Source organism: Syngnathoides biaculeatus, chromosome 14 (genome assembly GCF_019802595.1).
Source record: "Syngnathoides biaculeatus isolate LvHL_M chromosome 14, ASM1980259v1, whole genome shotgun sequence".
In the NCBI taxonomy this organism is placed as follows: domain Eukaryota; kingdom Metazoa; phylum Chordata; class Actinopteri; order Syngnathiformes; family Syngnathidae; genus Syngnathoides; species Syngnathoides biaculeatus.
In genome coordinates this window covers 27,857,201-27,881,223 of record NC_084653.1, presented here as the reverse complement: position 1 = coordinate 27,881,223, position 24,023 = coordinate 27,857,201, and the positions used below count along the sequence as shown (strand labels likewise).

The 24,023-nt window shown below is 47.1% G+C and overlaps 1 protein-coding gene across 2 annotated transcripts; it reads left to right on the top strand.

Annotated features, from left to right (window-relative positions):
* Positions 1–5,510: 5,510 nt before the first annotated feature.
* shox (shox homeobox) lies at positions 5,511–13,394 on the top strand. 2 transcript variants are annotated; one of them, XM_061841048.1, is made up of 6 exons: positions 5,511–5,991; positions 7,100–7,317; positions 8,496–8,553; positions 8,700–8,788; positions 12,694–12,906; positions 13,257–13,394. In XM_061841048.1, exons 1-6 carry the CDS (start codon positions 5,742–5,744, stop codon positions 13,344–13,346), a joined length of 918 nt encoding a protein of 305 aa, XP_061697032.1. In that variant the 5' UTR covers positions 5,511–5,741; the 3' UTR covers positions 13,347–13,394. The 2 variants fall into 2 exon arrangements, with proteins under 2 accessions (XP_061697032.1, XP_061697031.1); XM_061841047.1 differs by having other exon boundaries at positions 8,679–8,788.
* The last annotated feature ends 10,629 nt before the right edge of the window (positions 13,395–24,023 follow it).

Below are 24,023 nucleotides of genomic sequence, written 5' to 3'. Positions count from 1 at the left end.
CAGGAGCTAAAACACCATGTGATCAGCCATGAATTATTTGCACTCTATTGATTTGGAGCAATTGTTGCTTTTCCCCCTGTGGAGTCTTTCACCGCAGATCTTCTCGGATCAGCGGCCGCTTAAGCGTTTATCCTCTGAGATCTGTGCTATTTTATTTTTGAACAACTCTGATATACTACGAGCATTTGCGTAAATATCCCTCTGAGGTTTCATTTGTTTTGAAAATTGCATGACGGACCGGATCAAACGCTCGCATGGGCCCTAAATGGCCCACCTGCCGCAGATTCCACACGCCTGCTTTACATGATTAAAAAAAAAAAAAAAGTGTAATTAATGATCTCGGTGAGGGGAAAGAGAAGAGAAGCGTGTTTGATTTTGAAAGCCGGGTGGACTGTCGTGTTTCCTTTGCGAATGTGGGCCCAATTTAAGGAGGCAAGATTTGTTTTTGTTGTTGTTGTTGTTGTTGGGGGGGGGGGGTTCTCCCTCCCCCAATGTTGCCTGTTTTTTTTTTTTTTTTTGCCGAGCCCCCCCCCCGTGGCGACAGCTGACACGCAGCAATCCCGCACGGACGCATGCTCCAAACATCGCAGTTGCTGACATTTTTGTATTCTTACTTGACGCTGGAAGCTTTGTTTCAGCAGCAGAGGAGACGTTTGAACACACAAACAGCCTTCAAATGTTTTTTTTTTTTTTTTGTAAAGAAATAAATGCAGCACAAGATCCCTGCAGACCAGCCTGAGGACTCCAAACTGTCCTTAATGATCGCGAAAGATCAAATATACCAACACCTGCAGAACTACTCAGTATGTAGGTGAACATATGTAGGCTGCAGGTGAAGTATACTTTTTTTTTCTTTTTTTTCCCCCACCCATTAAAATTCATACGTTCTTCCTCGTGTAAAGAAAAATATTGTCAGCCTGAACTGTTGGTGACAAGATACTGGATACAGGTGAACATGAGCATCCACACGTAAACGTCCTTTTGTCGAAAGATAGAATGCAGAAGTAAGTGCGGAAAGGTATATTGTCAACTGTAACTAATAACATTCCGTACAGACGAAGGCTAAATTCAGGGGGGTCGCGTCAGGGAGGGCATCCGCTGTAAAACTCTGCCAAACAAATATGCCTTCATCAGAGATGACACGCTATGGCGACCCGTAACGGGACAAGCCGAAAGGAAAAGAAGAAGAAGACGGATGAAGTCTTCTTCAGTTGAGTTTTAAGTCGAAATGTTTCTCACTTATAAAGCAAACATATATCGACAACTGCAGAAATATATTGTGAAATACGATCTACATTTGAGGTCAAGTGTATATATATATATATATATATATTATATATATATATATATATATATATGAGGGGCAAAGGCATAAATGCAGCTCAAGAGCCCTGCAGAAGGTGCTCAAAAGCCGATTTATATCAGTAACTACAGAAAATATAATGTCAGTTGTAGATCTCCCTCTTCGTCATGTGTAAAAATGAAATATATCGACAACTAAGTAGAGAAAAATATCGGGTGCGCTGTAGCTGATTATCTATACGGGGAGTCCTCGGCCTACGACTGAGATCCGGTCCTAGAGTAGCGACTTAACTCCAATTTCGAATGCAGTTGGATTCCACCATTAAAATCAGAATTTACATCAAAATAGTTTATATAAAAAAAAAAAACAAAAAGATTGAAATAAAGGAGATGACGTACTGAGGATTACCGCTGAGAGGTGGGTGGAGAAGAAGAAGAAGAAGAAGAAGAAGAAGAAGAAGAAGAAGGGGAGGCTGCGCTTCGCTATTGCCGAGGAACCCGGTCCTGGATCCTCTCCATCTCCACAAGTATCAAAGATATCCTTGTTTTGTGATCATCGTATCCGACGTAAGAACAGAACCCTTCATCACGTGCGCTGAAATACGGGCTTTGTCTTTAATAAATGTCACCACGGTCGAGCGACTGAAGCCTCGCTGGTGTTGGTGTCTCTCCTTCCTCCGATCTTTTTATGATCTTGAGCTTCGTTTCCATGGTAATGGATTTTCTTTCTGCTACAGAAGCGTCGCTAAACGGCACCTTTCTTCTTTGGGGCCATAATGTTGAAAAAGGAGGGCGAAAAATGCGAAGATACTCCCAGCGCGCAACCCCCGGACAAGCATTAGCGGACGGGGGACGGGCCTTGAGACCGCCTGAACCCGAAGGACTCCCTCTACTTTGTTTTTCTGGAACATCCAAACGCTTGACGTCGTCCTCCGTCGGGAAGCGCAAGATATACGATCGAAAATATATTTTGGCACAAGTCAGCCGTTTTTTGTTTGTCTTTGCGCTTTCGTTACTCGCGTGGAGACTTGACTTTGCGCAACAATCACGGCAACGGACCGCCAGCTCTGGCGCGACGAGCACGTCAGCGACACATTTGCGCGTTTGGCCCGCTCGGCGGCGAGCCAGCCGGCGCCGGACTTGCCGTCGTCTGCGCCGACCTCAACAGACCGCCAGAGACTGAAAGGCGTTGGTGCTAATATCCGACAGCAAGGCCAGGCAAAAAGTCAAGGGTACGATTGCGTTTAATCGACAGATAATCGACCCTCCTCCCCAAAATGTTCACAATACACGTTTCAAGGTCATTTAGAGAAACGTTTGTTTCAGTCTGTCCTCTTTTCCGGCAGCCATCTGGAAATGTCGTCGTCTTTGGTGCGATTGAGTTTGTTGTTAGGAAGGAGAACCGCCACTGCACATTTTCTGAAGGTGGCGTCCGGGACCAAAGGCCGCTTGGAGCGACCTCCGTGACGGCCTCAAATGCTGGCAAAAGGGCTGGACTCTTTGTTCTTTGCTGCTTTTCCACTGTGCCGTATAGCCTACTGCGGCTTCCCGTGCACTTTTTCCCAACCTTTTGAAAAGATTCGATTGGTAATTCCTGTTCCAAAACTGTTGAGCGTCCAACAAGGATGTCCTCACCAAAATGGCTGCCAGGAAGAGGACAGGCTGAAACTAAACTTTTCATTTCCCGGAGTAAAAATCTTCTGGATGCTGTGAAATTAGCAGTCGCCATGCTAATGTGGTCGGACGCTGATTTTGTCAACATTGCGCGCCTGCTTTTTTCTTTTCAATATTTTGAAAAGGTGAACTGTGACCTGACAGACGAGAGCTGTGCTAAATGTTTTTTTTTTTAATTTTTTAGAATTTCATAATGTCCCATTGAAAAGCTGCTGTGGCGCACACTTGGCCCCTGCGCCAAAGGTTGCCCACCGAGCGTGACTCACTCTTTTTGTTTGACGTTTGGAGAAGGTTCCAAAACCGAATTCCTCAGCACTGCTCAATGGCACTCGGTGGGTTAAGATTGATGTTTGCTTATGAGTGCAACCAACAAACAAACAAACAACAACAACAAATAGCTCAACAAACGGCAATGGGGTCGGGTTGGAGTCCTTTGAATTTCAAATTGAACATGTGTAAAATGTTCAACCAAAACATTTGCAACTGGATTGTTTTCCAGGAAAAGAAAAGTCAAGTGACCTCAGTGGAGCACCTTTGAGTCGCGCCCGAGTGAACATGAAGCACTTTTTGCTTTCAGCGTCGCTCTGCTGCTAATAATTTACGCATCATAACCAAGCCAAGATATTATTTCAATTTGTAAGTCTACAAACATTTGAAATACATGAATCACCACATTTATGTAGGCCTAATAATAAATTAGGGAGGGAGTCATAATAATTGGCTTTCGATTAGCATAATAATAATAATATTAAATCGTAATCTTTATTATTATTATAATAAACGATGATGATAAGCCGTGCAGCAGGAAGGTGGTTATTGCCTGAATTAAGAGCAGTTGATGGAAATACGATTGAGTTTCCTTTAAGAGATTTTTTTTTGTCGTTCACTAAAATGCGGCGCGCGCGCCTCAGTTGTTCGAAACAAAACGTGAGTTGAAGGTGCGGCGTTCAAGTCCACTTAAAGTGGCGGAAGGCAGGCCTCCGACTTGATGGCGACGCGTTTGCCTTCAAAAGAACAACAACTTGCGCGAAGCACCTCTCGGCGAGATTAGAACCTTTTCCCCAGCGTTCATTTGCCTGCTTAACCTTTGGGGTGGGCGTCGCTACCGACGCGGCAGGCGACACGAGCTGCTGCTGCTGCCGCTGCCGCGTCTTTAAGAGGAATTATTAACACGGGGGGGGGGGAAGAGAGAAAGGTGTTTTGCGCGTGCGGGATGACAAATGGAGGGACGTGCGAGCGCGTCGTCGGGAGGGAGGGAGCCGGCAAAAAAAGGACACGCTGCGTGGGGATGCGTGCGTGTGCACGACGGGCTCCCACGGTGGCGGACCCGCGGGAGCGCGCGCCTCTGCCGGCCTTTTCGGTGCGAGTCCGATCGAGAAAAGGAAAGAAAAGAAAGAAGCAAAAGGAAAGATAAAGAGCAATATTGAGACTGTGTGTGTGTGTGTTGCCGATTGAGCTCCATCCCAAACTTGCAGCTACAAAAGAATTGTGAAATACTTTATGGATTCTCCTGGCATGTAAACATTTGGACTTTTCATCAAGATGCGCAAAAGAAACGCCAAATCACGAGCTCACCAAGTATCAAGCACTCTGCGCAAATTCCAACACTACACATTTGAACTACACGCTGTTGTGAATTCTTTTAAAAATGAAGCACAAAAAAGGCTGCGCGATGCACAACTCGATTTATTTCAATTTATTAAAAAAAGATTAGTAGTGCTGCACCGCTGGTGGGAAAATAAAACATTTCAATCAGAAGAGCCTCAAAATAGACTTTCCAATCTTTCAAAAATCAACAACAAAAGAGAGTAACTACAGGCTTTGCTCTTTAGCTTTGTAATATCTCAAATAAAGCACATTTTAGATGTAATATCTCCATAGTATATTAGATTTAATATTTCATGTGAAGTATATATTTATGTACCGTATGTGGGTGTAGTTTTAATTTGAAGATAATCGTAACGAAATATCAAGAAGCATAAAGAAATCGCAACAATAAATAGACGAATAGAGTCGCCAAATAATATGAACAAATTTGAAAGAACAATTGGAACGATGGCCCCGATGAATAAAGTGAAATAAAACAGTTCTGATTTGAAAATGTGTTGATACACAAATCGCTCTCCGACATACACATTTTTTTTCCCCATGTAATGAGTATTTTTTAATTAATTACCATGCACCGTTAGCATTTTCGGTGAACCCCCCCCCCCCCATCCCCGCTCCCACTTATTTGAAATCCATTTAAGCGCCTCCATCAGTTTTGCGTTTATGAGTGAAGTTAAAAAAAAAAGGAAATCAAGAAATAAAACAGCGAGAAGAAGAGAAGGTTAAGGGAAGGAAAGCGTGTGTGTGTGTGTGGGGGGGGGGCGGCTTGCTGAAAGTTGAATTGAGCGTGTGTGTGTGTGTGTGTGGGGGGGGGGGGCTTTAATTGCAGCTCGCGCACACACTGGAGAGAGGAAGGGGGTGGTGGTCTGCAGCCGCTATAAAAAGCGGCCTCTCCTCTCCGAAAGCTCGCAACAGCAGGAGCCATCTCGCCTCCTCGCCTCCTCGCCTCCTCCTGCGAGGCAGCACGGAGCTCTCACGGCGCCTGGATTGCTCTCGCCATTTGCCTTCTTTTTGCGGCTTTATTTTCCATTTTCCCGAGCCCGTGAGGAGCACAGGGACCGGGGCGAGAGGGGGCTTTCTTTCATTATTTTCCCCCCCTTCTCCCCCTCCCCCTCCCCGGCCCCCCTCCCCTCCCCGACAAAACGGAAGTGCGAGTCATGGAGGAGCTGACGGCGTTCGTGTCCAAGTCGTTCGAGGCTAAGAGCAAAGAGAGCAGCAAGGAGGCCATCACGTACCGGGAGGTTCTGGAGACGTCCGGCCTGGGCCGCCACGGCAGCCCCCAGGCCGAGCACGACTTCGGCGAGGCCGCGCACTGTCCGCACCTGCACGGCTACGAGCACGAGCACGTGGACGTGGATAAGGACAAGGACAAGCTGAAGGATTTCCACGTCACGCGGCCCGGGCCAGGTAAATAAACGCGTCGCACACGAAATTTAAAAAAAAAAAAAATGCAAACAATCCGGAGTCATGCTCGGCGTAGCGCAAAAAAAAAAAGAAAAGAAAAAGAAAATCAGCACTTAACTCCAAAATGTGAGCCCCACTTCAATTGCTTTGCTTGCAAAAAACCAACAAAAACAACAATGTGAAGTCGAAAATGTTGTCTGCGTCCGTGCAGCGCAGCAGAAAGAAAGAGCACAAACATTTCGTTCTGGGTCGCCTCAACATCAAGTGGAACATTTTGATTTGCAAACTGGCTCCCTAAAAAAAAAAAAATAGAATTAGGAATTAGGAAAGGTATAACGCGATTCGATCTTTAAAAAAAAAACAAAAACATATTCCGACGTTAAAATTCTTCTATTGCCCAACATGAAATAATATAAGCTATCTGGCTAAAGATACCTGCACGTATGTCATTTTCAAGATTTTGCAACGGCGGCACACGAACTTAGTTGAGTTAAAATTGAGCACTTATTCTCCATGTAGGAGCTTTCGAGATTTGCTTTTCTGCATTAAGATTTTTATTTGTTTCACACGATTTAAATGTGAGCAAGCGACGTCGTTTTTCAACTCTCCCTGAAAATCACCAAATACCTTTTAATTACGCGCAAGGCAGACATGGAGACATCAAACTTTTTTTGTTCAATGTATGAAACTGAGATAAATTATACAATAGCAGGGCTCCTTGTTTTAATTCAAAGATGACCTTCAACATAATAACCAAAGGTAAAAAAAATACACAACAATTGACAGGAAAAGATTGCATACGATTAGAGTCGCATGAAATATATTGGATATATTTTTTACGAAAGCGATTTGTTTAAAAAAGGAAAATGAGCAGAAATAAAAATCATCATCGAGAAAAATCAAGCGCATAAAAAGATGATTTGCGTTTTGATGATCGACTCGACTATTAAAAAAAAAGACGAAGAGGAAGACAAAGGCAATCATCTGCTGCTCGATGATGCTTGTCAAAATCATGCTCCCGAATCAGCGCGAGCTTATCAGTCTTTGTGAAATCGGCCACGTTTGCGGTTTCGCCGTTTCCGAGTGTGACGAAGCCAAACGAATTTTGCAGGCATCTACGAGTGCGCCAAGGACGGCGGCAAGAAGGACGACGTCAAGTGCGAGGACGACGACGCGCAGGGCAAACTCAAGCAGCGCCGGAGTCGCACCAACTTCACGCTGGAGCAGCTCAACGAGCTCGAGCGCCTGTTCGACGAGACCCACTACCCGGACGCCTTCATGCGGGAGGAGCTCAGCCAGCGGCTCGGCCTCTCCGAGGCGCGCGTGCAGGTCCGAACCCGGCGACGAAAAAAGGGAAACAAAAAACAAAAAAACAAAACGAGGATCCAAAAAAAGCACTTTCAACTTGAAATGACGTCATCACCCGTCCCCAAATTTCCTTCTCATTTGTTGGTATGAATCGATTGGAAACCCTGCAGATTTCAACCCCGTTACATAAAAAACAAGTTCGCGTTCCGATGGCGACGACGGTGACGATTGACGTCTGCAAGTCGCCTCGATGCCCATTTCGGCGCCGCTGCTTCAGGTGCGCTTTTGCGTCCCTTCCCCGAAACAAAAGCGCCCGCGGACGTCCTCGCGAGTTTGGAGAAGCTCCCGCGAATTCATTTTGCGCGAATGCGTCGTCTCGTGGCGAATTCACGGCGGGCGCACGCAACAAAAATAAAATCAAGCCCAAATCAGAAGAGCTGAGCGGCCTCTTAGCGCAGCGAAACGTCAGGCCGCGCAAAGACCCGAGCGGACAAATTCCATTTTACTTTCGGTTCGCTTCGGTTCTGCGTTTTGCACTTGACGAATTTGCCGGCGCCGCGGCGGGGGCTGCATCAGACAAATGAGTTTGATGATGATTAACAATCGTCCGCAGCCACACAAGCAAAGCTTTTCGCCCCATTTGAGTAAAACAAACTCCAAATGAGATTCAGTCCATTTCAAATGATTTCCTTTCACAAGCAGCCACACCAAAACGGATTGGAACCGACGGTTTGATTGTGGTCATTTGCAAGACGACTAATGAGCAAAAAACTCGTCTGGACTCCTTACACGTCAAGTTCGGACTCATTTCGCTCAACAACAACGACACACACGCGCGCGCACGCACCCAAAAAAAAAAAAAAAAAAAAAAAATCCACTGCCGTGACTTCTATTAATAACGAAGTAGACTGGAATAATATCTTACTTCAAAAAAATCTACATGCGTGGGAGAGGTTCTAAATAATATTTTTGCGTACACATCCACACGCGACTGCTGCATGCGTGCGTAATATAAAATAAAAATGTTTAAAAGCTGATGCACATTTTTGGATGAAATATTTGGAAGGTTTTTCAATGGTTTGAATCGAAATCAAACTCCAGTGACATAAAACAAAAAACAATAACATCATATTTGTGAGTTTTCTGACTATCGGTTTGTTCATTTGTTTTCTTCTTCTTCTTCTTTCCCCCAACCGCAGGTTTGGTTTCAAAACAGAAGAGCCAAATGTCGAAAACAAGAAAACCAGATGCACAAAGGTAAAATGTGCGCTTTCGGGCCTTTTATTATATTTTATTTTTCTTTTTTTGTTTTTTTTTTCTGGAGTTTGTTTGCTGTGTTTGCGCCCATCTGACGTAACGCCAACTGTCTGGCTGCCTGACAGACATCTTTCCCTTCTCCCCAGGCGTGATCTTGGGCGGCGGCAGCCACTTGGACGCCTGCAGGGTGGCGCCCTACGTCAACATGGGCGCCCTCCGGATGCCCTTCCAGCAGGTTAGGCCGCAAAATACGCTTCAAACTTTTCGTCGCTTGACTTACGAGGTTTTTTTTCCCCCCAAGTTACGAGCCGCTATTTGCGCCTTTGCGTGTGTGCGTGTGCGTGTTTGTTCACTGCTCAAGGTAGAAAAAAAAGAACAAATATTTTGGGCGCTTTTTCAGGAGAAGGAAAATATAGATAATATAAATCACATGTCAATGTGTTTCAATGAGCAATATTGAATATTGAAGATATGAAGAAAAGAGGTCGGTCACGGAATCAAAGTCGCTCACAAGTCGAGGAACTGCCGCAGCTCCTCGTGAAGCTACCAAAGCACAAGCATCCGCCATATGAATATGAAAATAAGTTTGCAAAATGTGGAAAAAAATGTTGTCGAACAGCTTTTGGTCTTCAAATCACTGCTTGTGGCAAATCGGCCAGGCCAAATATGAAAATCAACAATTTGACTTCAACATTTTCCCCATAAGAAATCAAACACTTAAAGGCGATGTTTGATGTCACATTCCAACGGTTCACGCAAGTGTAAAAATAAGCTGAATTGTCGCCCCGGAGGGTTCGGCTGGCTTTCCGGGGGTCCGCTTACACCCAAAACGTGACAGCCCCTTGCACTTCTTGTCACGCTATCGCCGATAAACACCGTCGTCACATCAAATTATTTTCATATTTACATACTACGTGCACGTCGACGAGATGGACAACGATTTCCATTCGCTAAGGCAAATTTACGTTTCCTGTTCTGTGGTTGTCGTCGCAACTGGAAATATGCAAAGAGGGGGAAAAAAAAAGTGATGACAGTCATACAATGCAAAATGGAAAATTTTATGATAAAATAAAATAGTGGGGTGGGGGGGCAACACCTATCAGAGCTGATGGAGATCAATCAATCAATCAATTAAGTTAGCAACTGATGAAATTTTATTTACTTAGCATTTTTCAGGTGGAACGGTGGGTCAGCTGGAGACCACTGGCCTCGGGTTCAAATCCCGGCCTTGTCTGTGTGGAGTTTGCATGTTCTCGTGTGGGTTTTCTCCGGGTGGGCACTCTGCTTTCCTCCCACATCCCTAAATCACGCAACATTGATTCGACACTCTAAATTGCCCGTAGGTGTGATGGTGAGTAAAACTGTTTGTCTGCCTCCGTTTGCCCTGCACTTGGCTGGCGACCCGTTCAGGGTGTAACCCCGCCTCCTGCCCGTTGACATCTGGGACAGGCCCCAGTGTTCCCGCGATCTTCGTGAGGATATGTGGCTCAGAAAATGGATGGATTTTCAAATAGTGAAATGCAATTGCTTCAAGTAGCAACGTTTGCGCTTTGAAAGGGAATGAGAAGAGCCGCTCCAATTGGACAGGCTTGAATTTGGCCACCGCGGATGCCGGTTCATCAAAGCACCCAAACCAGGTCTTGTCTTGTCCGCCTCCTTGCACAGTTGTACAAACCTTTCGTCGCTAAGCTTGGGCTGCATTTAGTCAAATTGAAAGAATCTCTCACCAAACTTGTACTTTAGATTTTCTCAGAAAGACAACAAAAGCATTTTTTTTCAATGTGCAAATACTGTTTTTCGTGGGCCGGTCGGGGCAGCTGTTTTTTAGGGAGGTGCCGCCGCCACCACCCCAAGAAAAAGGTGACGTCATGTCCTTTTTAATCAGTCGGTCCCAGTGTTTGTTTGCCCTTGAGGCGCGTAGCAACGCTAACTGCTAACCGCGTCCAACGTCGGCTTTCATTTGCGGCGTTTCAGGAGAAAAAGGGAGTTGAAAAACAATCCCCCCCCCAAAAAAAAAAAAAAAAAAAAACCACATACACGGACGGTCAAGTTCAAGAAATGCAAAGCGCGAAATAGTTTCCCCTTCGTTCACGCGCTCTTTGAGACCAATCACACAAACGGCAACGTCGTCTTCGTCTTCTCCAGCTAATGGAAATCCCGTCGGTTGTTGATTGGAGAAAATGCAAAAAAAATGTACTTGCTCGTCTTTGGTTTTCACCTCCTTGTTTTCCCGAATAATTGGCAGAATGCGAGGAGGGATCCGCCGAGGCCCTCGTGGCCTCTTCTCTCTCTTTGACTCAGGAATATGTCTGGATAAATATTTATATCTCCCAACTATGTGAGGATCCTTTAAGTGCAGAAAATAGTTTATTTATGCAATCGAATACATAATCAGCATAACAAGACGGCGTGTTTATAAAAGCGGAGAACGGGCGACTGAATTAAGCAAATCCAGAATCACTTTGATTCCCGTCGTCGATGCTCTCAGTTGTGTGTGTGTGTGTGTGGGGTGGGGGGGGGGTGGAATAGATTTATTAACCTTTAGAATAACTGACAACAAATGAAATGGCTGGCGAGTGCATTGACGCTGGTGGCTATTTGCTCAGCGTTTCAGGTCGCCACGTGCGAAACAATTCAAACGTCGCTCATCACACGCAGCAGTTGTTGCGGGCTCCGTTTGAGGCGCCGTGCGCGGATGGTTTCGGGTTCGAGATTGTCCGCGATCGTCGTCGCATCGTCACATGCGTCAGCCGTCCATTACCGGTGCCGCTTATCCTCGCGAGGGGCACCGGAGTGCTGGAGCAAACGGCAGCTGTCATCGGGGATGTAGGCGGGGTTACGCCCCGGACTGGTCGCCAGCCAATCGCAGGGTGCACGGAGGCAGACGGCAGTCGCGCTCGCAATCGCACCTACGGGCAATTTAGAGTGTTTTTTTTTTTTGGGTGGGTGTGGGAGGAAAGCAGAGCGCCCACCCGGAGAAAAGCTAGCATGGGGAGAACACGCAAACTCCACGCAGGGCGAGGACGGGATTGAACCCGGGTCCTCAGAACTGTGAGGCCATTGCTCCACAGTGCCATTTATCAGCTGCTGGAAAAACTTGAACGAACCTTTTTTTGCAGTTCCATCCTTAAGCATGAAAATGATCATAATGGGTGAATACAAAAATGACGGTTTCCCCGTCAGTTTTGCAAATTAGCATTTGCGGGAGCGTTGTCGGAAATGGACGAACGTCTCTAAAAATGGCTGCGTCGAGTCAAAATGTGATCATTTTTGGGCAAAATTTGTGGTGGGTCCACTGGTGATGGACACGCCCACCAGTATTTTTTTTGCACATTCCTTGGGGGGGGGGGCTTCTGAGCCACTTTTGACGCTCTATGACCTCGACCGAATATTATTGATTTGATTTCAAATTTTTTTTGTGTGCGCGCGCGAATGGGAAAGCCTGACGAATGTCGATTTATCGGCACCGCCGATGATGGAATTTGGAGGGCATGGCAGAGCCAGTCCAGCTTTGTGCGGGCCTCGATCAGGAAGGGGCTCCTTGGACGACGGCCGCATATACTCACGATAACCTTTTAAAAAAAAAAACAAAGTGCGTGTGTGTGCGTGGCGTTCCTCACATGACTTCCCCTCCTAATTGTTTCCATTTTGTTGCGATTTTATCAAGCCCGTTCAAAGCCGCAAAGAAACTTTTTATAACTCGAGCGTTATTAACGACATCACAAACGGTTTCTTCCGCTTCCTGCTGCGTCACGGTGCCATTTGTGCACGTACCTGGCGAAAACGTCCTTTTTACTCCGGTTGGCAACCTTTTTCTTTTGTCTTATTTTGCGATGACGTGTTGAGCGCAGGGGCGGTCCTATTTCAGAGGGCCGCGGGGCGGCGAGCCACCCCCAAAATTTGCAGTTGTTCCAAACGTTCTCCACTTGCGGCCAAAAGTCTGGACACGGTTTCAAATTGCCTCGTGCGAGAGGGACGCCGTGTCCAAACTGGTGACCGGTGGAGGGCAAAAACGACAAACTTGAAGGATTTCCGCGTGCTTGATGAATGGACGCAAATGCGGAAAAGTCTGGAAACCCGCAACTTTGTTGGTAGTTGTATTTTTTGTTTTTTTTCTTTCTGTTTTTCCAACTCTCCCAGGTCCAAGCGCAGCTCCAGCTGGACGGCGTGGCGCACTCCCACCCCCACCTGCACCCGCACCTGGCCGCCCACGCCCCCTACCTGATGTTCCCGCCGCCCCCCTTCGGACTACCGATCGCCTCGCTGGCCGACTCGGCCTCGGCGGCGGCGGCGGTGGCGGCGGCCGCCAAAAGCAACAGCAAGAACTCCAGCATCGCCGACCTGCGACTCAAGGCAAGGAAACACGCCGAGGCTCTGGGACTCTGACCCCAGCGGGGCGCCCCTCCCCACCTTTAAATGCCACCCCGAGCAACCGCCGCTCCCCACCCCGGCCCCCCGCGCAAGACGGAGCCTGCCAAACGGCCGTGACGCTCGCAGATAAAACTAAAAAGAAGGGGGGAGTCGGAGAGCGTGAATGTTTTCTGGGGGGAGGAACAGTCAGAGGAAGATTTTTTTGCAAGAAAAAAAAGGGAGGAGGGGGAGCCAGCAAATTGTCACAAAGACCAGCTGCCAAAACAAACCACTTTTCCAGCGAAGCGCTAATGAAATACCAATGAAGTCACCTCTTACTTTTCACCCAACAGGCAGGACTTCTGCGGGGCCAGTGGCTCCGCCCCCTCGAGGCACAGCTCACGTCCCCGGGAGCGTACAAACACTTGTGGATGTCTGTCTGAGCCCAGCAGGACGTTCGCGCACATTTGAGGACGGTCGGGGAAGGGGGGGTGGGGCGGGGGGGGGGGGGGGCGCCCCTCGACGACCCCGCCCCCGCCCCCGCCCCCGCCGACCTCCTTAGTTGCGACCACTGTTGTCCGCAGTGCACCGAGGCCTTCCCGAAAAGCTCCCCCCCAACCCACCCACCCCCGGAGGCCTCGACCCGACTTGTGCTAAAACAAATGCAACAAGTTTCACGTTTTGTTTCGAGATTGTCTTCTGGATTGCTTTTGCGGACTCGGTCCTGCTCCCTTCCCGGACTTTTGTTTCTTTTGCTTCCGGGTCGAAGGCGCGAAGGCGGCCTTTTGCATTTCAGCTCTGGTGTGTTGTGGGTGTTTACAAGCCAGATGCTAACTTGACTAAATGAAGAAAAACAGCTTTGAGTCACCCCCCCCCCTCCCAAAAAAAAAAAAAATGGATGAAGGCTATAAATGCGTTTGAGAGTACCTAACAAATTTATTTGGCCATCAGCCAAAGTAAAGTTTGCCTTAGCTGCCCCAAACGTGGTGCTAAAATCAAATCCAAGAAGCTCTTGAACAAAACGAGACCTTTACTGCTAAAATATCACGATAATAATTCTCCAAGAATTTTCAAATCTACTGAACCAACTCGAGTATTTATTGCCAAGAATTTCGCTCCCCTCAAATTTGAAAATGTGAAATGAGCTCGAGATGAAAACGCCGAGGCGTCGCCCGCTCGCTTTTGTCGTGGCGGTCACGTGAATTTGTTAGGCGCTGTCTTTTGATTTTGTTCTGAAAATATGAAGGCGTCAGTCAAACTGAAAAGGCAGTTTAAGTGCAATACTGTAAATAAAACTCAAGTTCAACCGCGAGCAGTTCGTCCACGAAGAGACGGGATTAGTTTGCTTTTGCTTTGTATCCCCCCCATGCACTGTTGGGAGTTTCTACTTGGTCCGCCGTCCATTTTATCTGGGGGGTCGACGTGTACATTTGGCGCCCGGGTGGCAAATGTCACCCTCGCCCCCGCATCTCCAACAGGCATTTCCGACAATTTGCCACTTTCCGACTCGCCGCCGACGAGCTTTTCTTTGCATGTTGTGTGTTGACGTTCAAAAATCTCCAAACCGCTGCCGGAGACGTGCGGCCCCCCCCCCCCCCCCCCTCGCACGGTCGACGTGCCCCGCCCACTTTGTCCTGGACCCTCATTTGCAATCGTTCACGTCTCCAATTAAATTAAACATTTGTGTTTTATTTATTATTTTTGTCTGAAATGAAAGCGTTGAGTGTACGTTTTGTCTTACATTTCTTTTGTAAACATTTTTTGGGGGGGAGGGGGGGACAGACAGCTGTGGTGCATTGTCTTTTTTTTGGGGGGGGGGGGGGGAACAAAGACAACCCCTAAATGTAGCGTGTCAACGTTTACAAAGTTTTCAGGGATGGTTGAATTTTAAACGCGGAATTTGTTGCGTCCGCGTCCGTGACAAAGTTTCTCATTTCATTGCCTAGCATGCTTAATTCAACATGATTCATGTTTGTTTGGCCCCCGAGCCCCTTTTGAGTCACAAAATATGAATGTACATCTTGTACAAGTCAACTATCAATAAAGTTATAAATATTTGTACCCCAGCGTTACCGCAAGAATTTGCTTTGACTTCATTTTTTTCGATCAACGCAGAGAAAATTGCTTTGAAATAATAATCTCGCCCGGAGTTGTCGCCGCGGCGTGGATGTCGCGCGCTCAACGTTTGATCGCTTGGACGTGAACGACCCATCCATTTCAATCAGCGCAGCCGCTTCTTAACAATCGCTAACGGGACGCGGATCGTTGCGGTTGCCCGCTTCCGCGATGCCGAAAGACGAGCCGGACAAAGCAAAGTTCTGGTGCCCTTCGCGACGGAGCAAAGCGTTCCTTTCCCTCGGCCCACCAATAACTGTCGGCCTCTTTCTTCTATTAGCTTCCCCTGGGAGCTCAATTCCAGATGTGCGTCGGCCGCGTGGTTTCGTGACCTATTGTCCGAAGACCTAGCGTAAGAATGAGCTCAACGAGTGCCGTAACACGGCGGCCGTCCGTCGGGAAATGGCGGCAAACTTTGAACGGGCCGCGTGCTAATTATTGCTAATAATTAGCACGCGGCCGTTGCGGCGATTTAAAAACGCACAGCAACGCAGTCGCGGCCGCGAGTAACGCTCGTAGTACTCTTCTGATGCCCGTCCGACTGATGCTCAGTCACCACTCTGGAAAGTTTGTCGCTTACTTTTACGAGCTACCTGCTTGAAAGTGGAATCGGAGTGGAAATATTTCAAACGTTCTCAAAGTAATCATACACTACTGCGGGGGCCACCAACCCGCGAGGACCATGTAAGGCGCCCGCGGGGTGTGTTCTGAAAATATCGTAGGCCACAAATTGTTACTATTATCTGTGCTGAATCCGACTTGCCCACGTGAATTAAATTTTCATAATACCAGTAATGTCACTTACGACAATAAATGAAACAAAATATATATATTTTATGTACGTGTAATGAACTGAGTCCGAGATTTACGGCAAACAGGTCACGTAGCAGCCCTCGGCCTCAAAAAGTTTGCTGAGCCCTGCACTACACAGAAGATTTATGCTTAATTTTGAACTAATGCATTCAAGGTGCTCGCTTGAAACCTTCTTTGAGAAACCCCCCCCCCCCAATAGATTCTTATTTTGGAATTAACCGCATATTTGCAAATAATAAACTCGATGTTCAATAGAAAAGTGCAAAATTAGATAAAGATGAAAGTGTTCAAATGTTCTTTGATGCATATTCACAGTTTCAAAAAGGTGCCAATTCAAGGTCATACTTGGAAAAATAGCTCACGTTGGAGACTGGGGCAGAAGGTCACATGACCAGGGAGGACCAATCGCAAGCGGCGGCTTTAGAGGGGGAGGAAGTCAAAGGGAAAAAAAAAAAAAAAAAAAAAAATCTGAGCTATTGGAACTCAAATTGTAATCATGAAAATGTCCAAAAGTGACTTTTAATTATGCAATCTATTACAATTTCACACATTTTGGAATGAAATGATCTCATCTGGTTTCACCTAGTTAGATATTCCCGAACATAATGCAACAAAATGGTTCACTTTGTTTTTACATTTACTGCACGATTCCTACTTAGCCGGTACTCTGAACACACTCAGTTTGAGAGATGAAAAACACACAAACACGTGATCACTAATCAGAAGACGAATGAAATATTGCCCGTGGACGAGTGCACTTTCCGGACACAACCAGAACAAAATACAAATCGGCAAAAAAGGAAAGAAAAACAAAACAAATCAACAGAGAAGAATTTGGTGAAGTCAAAAATTCAAGGAAACAAACCTGCATCAAAATTGAAGTCGGTTACTTCAATCAAATGTTTGACGTTTTGCTTTTGTCGCATTTGACAACAACAAAAAAATGTCATCTTGTCCAACTCGCACTCAAGGCCAATTTCAACGTGTCGATAAATCACACTTTCAATATTTGTTCAGATGGAGTCGACCCAAGAGAGAGAAGACGTTTATCGAAAGTAGGAATTTGTAGAGCCGCTCGTTTACTGTTGGCTTCCTTGTCGACGCGCGTTGGAAATTCACTGGCACCCGAGTGGGGCGGGCGGGGGGGGGGGGGGTCATGTTGGCGATGGCGGGGTCACGTGAAAATAGTTTTTATCACATTTTGCGCAGCTAATCCTCTTTGAAATGTCACACACAACTGTGATCAGCAGATGGACTTCAAAAAAAGCGTGCGGGGGAAGACCCAGTCCTGGGGAGGGGCGGCTGAAGAATTTTTTTTTTTTTTTTTTTAACCACCAACAACTTCGGCGGCTACTTGAGACGGTAAACGCGGGCGTCCGATTGGTTTTCTTGGAACTCGGCTTCCGGCAGCTTGAAGCGAAGCCACCCAGAGAAAACTCAGCTGAAAACAATCCGGCTCAAGTGCCGAAGTCATCGGGTTCAAAGGTCGCCTTTCATCCCCCCCCCCCCCGGTTTATTTGGCCGAGCTTCGCCGGCTGACGCTCGCCAACAAATCCGCGGCCGTCAATAGCGCGCGGCCATATTAAAAGCAACACTCCGAGTCTGGGTCAACAGCTCGTCTCAGGCGAGGTGCAAAGTGTCAAGAATTTCAACGGGCAAAATTGAGCAAAGCGGGCGGGACGGCGGGATTAACTTCACATTCCATTTGTGCCACTCGCGTTAGAAGCACCTTGTTTTCATTTGCGCACGTCATCGCTTCGGGCCGCTCCGACGCCAAGAAAACACAAAAAAGCCGCCGTAAACGTCCTCCGCTCGCTTTGAGTTCTTCGCTTGCTTTCGCGTCGGCAAAAGACACAACTGGCCACCACCAAAGCCGGGGGGGAAGACATATTTGACCAGAGCCACTTTTTCTAATATTCTCTCTCCGGTGGCTCGGGGGACGCAAAATAAGAGGAATTCAAAGGTTTTCCCGAGTCACAAACGCTTTTCTCGAGCTTATCGACGTCACTAGTGAAGATTTCGGTTAGCGTCGACGCAAACCGGCCTCGGAAGGGAAGTCGGCCAATTGGACCGCCGGGGTGCTCGTTGACCATCCCGCCTGACGCGAAAGTGGCGACAAAACAAAAACAAAGCAAAGCAAAGAAAACGAGAAGAAAACAAAAACAAAACTAAACAAAACATTATCTGCCATTTGCACCCAAAATGCATTTGGTTATACTCATAACCCCCCCCCCCGCCCCCCCCCCCCCCCCCCCCCACCTTCTCAGTTTCACTAATCCAATGGAAACGTGCAAAATGTGGACCAGAAAAGATTTGGCCTGTGATCAAAATTGATGAGCAACTTGCGTCTACATTTTAGGAGACAGAACTTTTGTTGTCCTAAAAAACAACAACAACAACAAAAAAGCCGAGTCAGCTGCTGCAAAGGCCTCTTTCTTTTTTCTTTTCTTTTCTTTTCTTTTCCTTTTCTTTTCCTCTTTTCAGAGGGGATGAGAAGCTTGTTTTGCTAAAACCTGACCGAAGAAAAGAAAATACCGCAGTAATTGAGGTCAGCACTTGTCGATGTTTGCGAAACACCACACACACACACACACACACACCAAAAAAAATAACAAAAAAAAAAAAAAACGTCGTCCGAGTCCGACGCCTTGCAAATGTCTGCCGAGTGAAGACTCGTTTGCTCGTTTTTAAAGTCGAGATTTGAGCTCCGGAAAAGATCGTCGACGTCGAATGAAAGCGGGGGCCCGTCGTGCAGACCCCATCGATGTCGTGCGGGAATATTTACACGTTTGACTCCGAAGTGAGACGTAGTAGAAATGCGTATTGCGCCCCCCCCCCCCCCGCCCTCCATCATAACCGGGGACCTCGATCACCCCCCCCCCCCCCTGCCAGTGCCGTGAAAGCCAAGACTTTGAAATCTGATTTAAAAAAAATCATTTGATTTGATTTGAGTTTGCGGACGTTCTGATTCTGCTGTGACGAGCTTGCGCGCTTTTGCTTCAGGTCAGGGGTGTCAAACTCATTTTTGTAGTTACGGTTTCCCTCAGGGGCCCATTATGAAATCTTAAAATCTTTCGCGTCATCATATTTACACGTGAAATTTATGATCTAGTTTTGGCATTACAAATCAAGGTCAATGTGTTTTTAAAATCTTGCTGATGCTTGGGTACACACTAATGCTTGCAATATCGCAACATAATCATTTATGCTATGACAATTTGAGATTTTGGTACAGATTTGAACAAAAATCATGGAAGTTCATACTCATAATTTGCCTTCGGGGGCCATATAAAATCACGTGGTGGGCTGGATCTGGCCCCCCCGGGCTTGAGTTTGACACCCACCCGTGCTTTAGGTTTACGTTTCTTTGTGTTTGCCGCCTACCGGGTCACGTTTGCAAAATGGGTTTTCAAAAAAAAAAAAAAAAAAATCTTCAATAAAGGTTCAATAAATCAAATCAAAGAAAAAATGTCCGCGATAAAAGAATCACATTTGTTGGCTTTCTGGGGGGATAAAATGTACGACTGTGTCGCGTCCACAGTGAGCGGCGACGCCTGCAAACGATTCGAAGCACAAACCAATTTGGCTAAATTTAGGAGCTTCTTCACGTCTTGGTGCGTTATCGTTTTACGTTCCCAACTTTTTGTCAATACTGCATTTGCACTCTTGATGACCGAGCGCAAAAGAGGTTCGAGCCACGCCGACGGCCGTCCTCCGGAGTTCCGACCTCGGCGGACGAGTCGGCTCGTCTCCGACGGCGACAAACGCCGACTCCGACGAACGGCGCGAGCGACGGGGACGTCTCGACTTCTCGCCGCCGATGAATTATGCATGTTGCGCCTCCTAATGGAAAACAGATGGACGGCAAAATTCACGTTGACACTTTGCGCTCGGACCGACGAAGATCGTTTGCGCGATTTTTTAGAGGGGCGCTAACGCAACGGAGCCGACCAAACCCAAATTACGCGCGGCGTAATCTCAACAATAAGAATGAAATCACGGTGGCTCGGACGTGACCTTTCGCTGGCAGGTAAATGTTACCGTGTAATAACCGTGTAATTCCTTGATCACCTCTGCCAAGGAGGTTACCTTTGGGCTCTGCAGTTTTGATTATTATTTTTTATTGATGGGAACGCACGTAATTGTCGCGAGACGTTGTAAAAGATTCCACATTCTGCTGATATTGTTGGAATTAAACACAAACGTTGTCATAATGGAAGTTGATTTAAAAGCTCCATCACTGTCAAATATTGTCGGATTTGAATTGCACGTAAGTGTCATGCAGATCTTCTCCAGATTGCGCATTTGGCAACAATTTAACATCGCGCTTAACATGTTCAGGCACTTCTATTTCCATCAAATGTCATTACATCACATCATGTAGGATCTTATTACTTTTTCTTCCCTTTCGATCGCACTGAAACTTGAGCCATTTTGAGCTACGAAGATCCCAGATTGTTCACAGGTGACAAACGTTCGAGCGGGCCCTGGCGGAGGTCTCGGCTTCTCCGGCTTCATTTCCACAACGCCGCACTTAGAAAATGTTGGTCAAACGAGACCGAATTTGTTCCAAAAAGCCAGCAGGAACAAAAGCGCAACGTTTATTTAGCGCTCATAGCTTTGAGCATCCGTCGCTTCCCTCGTTCTCACTTTGGGATCCAAAACATTCCGATGCGTTCCCCGTCGCAGCTTTCAAGCGGAGAAAGCAAATTTCCCAAAACCCAATCTCCCCCCGCCCCAGTTTTGTTTTGTTTTGTTTTAAACGCTGGCGCCGGGAGGCCACTCGAGTTGCCCCCACCCAAAAGGTCCACGGCCTGCTGCGTCGCGCTATCCCAAGCCGAGACCGGGAAGGCAAACGGCGCTCGGCTCGCCATTTCCCGACTCTCCCCGAGGCGCCTCCGCGCGTCATTGGCGGCGAACGGGCGACGCCGCCGCGCCTCTTTTTTTGCCGAGGGGGACAAAATTCACAAACAAAATGGCCTTGAGTTACATTTTAGTGCAAAATGGTTTGAGAAATACAAATTGGAAGTTGCTGCATTGATTTGTTATTACGATGATAAGGAATACATTTGTTAAAATGGCTTTCACGTCCATATTGAATTGAATGAGCCACACTGAACCGACACGGACTCCGACGCGCTTTACTGCGCACGTATCAAATGACACTAAATGCTGAAAACTAAAATTGAAGTGAGCGGCGATTATTTCGGAGACGTCTGGCGGGTCGGCGCCGCCAGCGCCGCTTCTTCTTGCGCCCAGACAAAAAAAAAAAAAAAAAAAAACGCGCTGGATTTTCTTGGCGTGGATCAGCAAATTTGCGACTTTTTAATGAACGTGTACTGGCCGAGTCCAATTGGAGCTCTCTGACCTGCTCTGACGATTCAAAGCATTTAATGTCACTTTGGTTTTCTTTGAAATTTGAGGAAGTTTCCTGAAGACACCTCAATTGTGCAAAAATGACATTTTGGTTGACAGGCACGACACGACAAAGTTTAAAAGTCTAAAATGACGAAATGGACTTTAGATGAACAGCAAAAATGGTGGGAATCTTGAAACTGGGAAATGCTTGCGATGTCCCATTCAGGTTTCAGGTTTATTGTTGGAATTTTTTTAGCGGGTCACTGCTAACAGTGTTCAAGAGAATACGTTGATTTCGGGTCATGGAGAAATCCCGAAAAAGTAGAAGAGACCCAGTCAACGTGTATTTTTATGAGCTCGCGGCGACGGTGCTCACGCGGAGTTTGAAACCGTCGGAAAAACTGTCTCTGTTCCCGCCATATTTACTCAAAAGAGTAAAAAAGCATAAGAATGACGCCGCATATGAAATAATAACAACTGCTGACGGATGTTTCGTTTTGTTTTTGGTTGTGTGAACCTAACCAAAAAAAGAACACGCTCTGAAAAATGGAATAAACATTCACCGTGTTTTGGTGTCACGACTGGCGAGGAGAACCTCGGCCAAGGTGAAAATTGAGCCGCAATGAGAGGACGGGGGGGGGGGGGGGTCATGTGGGAGGAAGCCCCCCCCCCAAAAAAAAACAAAAACAACAACAACAACAACAACAACAAAATACACGCACGTAAACGGAACATGCAAAACCCAAATTGGAACGGGGCACACCAGAACTTTAACGTATTAACGCGCTCAATTTTCCATCGAGCTGAGTTTAAAAATCATCTTGCAAAGATCTGAGTGAGTTGGATGATTTCACGTTGGTGCTCCAGGAAAATGTCGTTCTTGTGATCTCTCCTTTCTTTTGCTTTCTTGTGTCCGACTGCATTTGCAATCAATGTTTAAGATATTATAATTATGATAGAATGTCAATCAAACATGTCGGTTAAATTGCCGTCTCGCCTCTCTGCAAAAACGTTCCGTCACGATATTGTCCTCACAAATCTGCCCGATTGCCCAAAAGTAAAAGGTGTTACTTCTTCTTACTGCATCTCGAAATATATCCGGCAGATGGATGATCTCAATTTGCTCGGCCCGAGTTGTCATCGCGCGTTCTGGCCGTTGGGAATCATTTCCGGCCCTCCTTCAAAATTGAACGGCAGGCTGAATCCAAAGTTGGCCGTTCTGTTGAGACCGCACCCCCCCACCGAGGCACATTCTGGCTCCAGAAGGACGCTCCATTGCATTGCGTAAGCGGCCTCGCGTTTTGCCGCACCCTGCGAACTTTGGGCCTCCTCGGGCGAGCTCACCTCGATTGCGATTGCGTCAGACCACCGCCGGAGCGGAAAGGACGAGTTCAAAATATGAAATGGGCCGAAACCAAACGGCTCAGAATCTTCGGTCCTCCTTCTTCGGGGGAACGAATGAACGACGAGCTTCTTTGGGGCCTGGACAAGTCAAAACTTAAAAGTCACTCAGTTGCATCCAAAAATGTGGCGCACGTGCCATACTTGACAAATTCCAGGATCATTGCTGGAAATGCAATGTGAAGGCTGCCATTTTGTCGTGTCGCAGTCGCGGCCGTTCTGGGCCAATTGTACAATTCGTACTTGAACGTCTCACGATACGTTCGTTAAAATCAACGGATGCCACTAATTGATCTGACTGCGTAGCTAATTCTCTAATCACCAAGATGGCAATCTTGTTCTTCTTCTGCTTCTTCAAATTGCAGATTTACGCTCAAATGTCATTTTTGTCAGCTTTATTTAGGCCTCCAATTTGCAACTTTTTCTCAAGGACCTGGAAAAAGAATATCCAGCTGCGCAAGATGAAACTAGTTGCGCTTTGCCCACGCGAGGCCAGCTGTGGACGCGAAGACTCGCACGTGGGAAGGTCCAACGCTAAAACCGGATGGGTTGCCACTCGTCCGAAGAGCGAATCCGGCATGAGGCGGCGCCGCTTTGAGGCCAGAGTGCGCTTGTTCCAAGACGCGGGTGCGCTTGTTCCACCGCCGTTGCAGATCAGTCAAAGGTGGCGCTTGCCAACGCTAACTTCGGGGATCTGATGCGGATCCCGCAATCGCCTCAAAGAGCTAACGGGCTAACGTGTGTGGAATCGCTCCACGCGCACACGTCGGGGGTGTCCACGTCCGCCCCCGCTCGTTTTTCATGAGTCTCGGCTGCAGCGTTCCCTGCGGAGGCGGCCCCCCACCCCCCATCTTTCGGTCCAGCAGCCGGCAGGCCCGGCAACACGGCCGCAGCGCTGGCTGCCGATGGACGCTGCCATGAAAGAAGACAATTATCGGGCAGAGAACGAGGTCTCACTGGGTTACGCTTTTAGTCGGATTATTTGTTTTGTGCGCCGTCTGAAGTTGGACAGCCCCAAGCTTTTTTTTCCCCTCGCTGTGCTTTTGCTCGCCCTTCCCCCGTTTGTGTATATTCGCGTGGTGGTGTTTTTTTTCTCGTTGTTGTGATGATCTAATTGGCCATTATCAGATGTTTTCAGGCGCTAACATAGGTATAAGTATAACGTGGAATGAACCCAATACAAAGTCTGTCGACAGCCTTTAGCGCAGAAGCTAACTGGGTAAATGCACTCAACAAGTAGCGAAGAAATACAAAAGGGCTGCAACTCTGTACCGAACAGAAAATTGGGTCAAATGTGCTTAGGCACTAGGCGACGAGCTCGCGTGCAGGAAAAGACGGCCAATCGAAAAGTTGATCTCGGCGACAGGCCAGGAGGTCTTGATGGACTTGCTTTTCCTCCTTCACATTTGCATCACGTGAAAGTCTTTGTTAAT

What these genes read in the sequence shown, in the direction of transcription:
- shox (XM_061841047.1), top strand. Translation starts at nt 5,742, where the DNA reads ATGGAGGAGCTGACGGCGTTCGTGTCCAAGTCGTTCGAGGCTAAGAGC. An exon ending in AGAAAACCAGATGCACAAAG is followed by an intron (nt 8,554 to 8,678) that starts GTAAAATGTGCG and finishes GCTGCCTGACAG; the next exon opens with ACATCTTTCCCTTCTCCCCA. An exon ending in TCGCCGACCTGCGACTCAAG is followed by an intron (nt 12,907 to 13,256) that starts GCAAGGAAACAC and finishes TTCACCCAACAG; the next exon opens with GCAGGACTTCTGCGGGGCCA.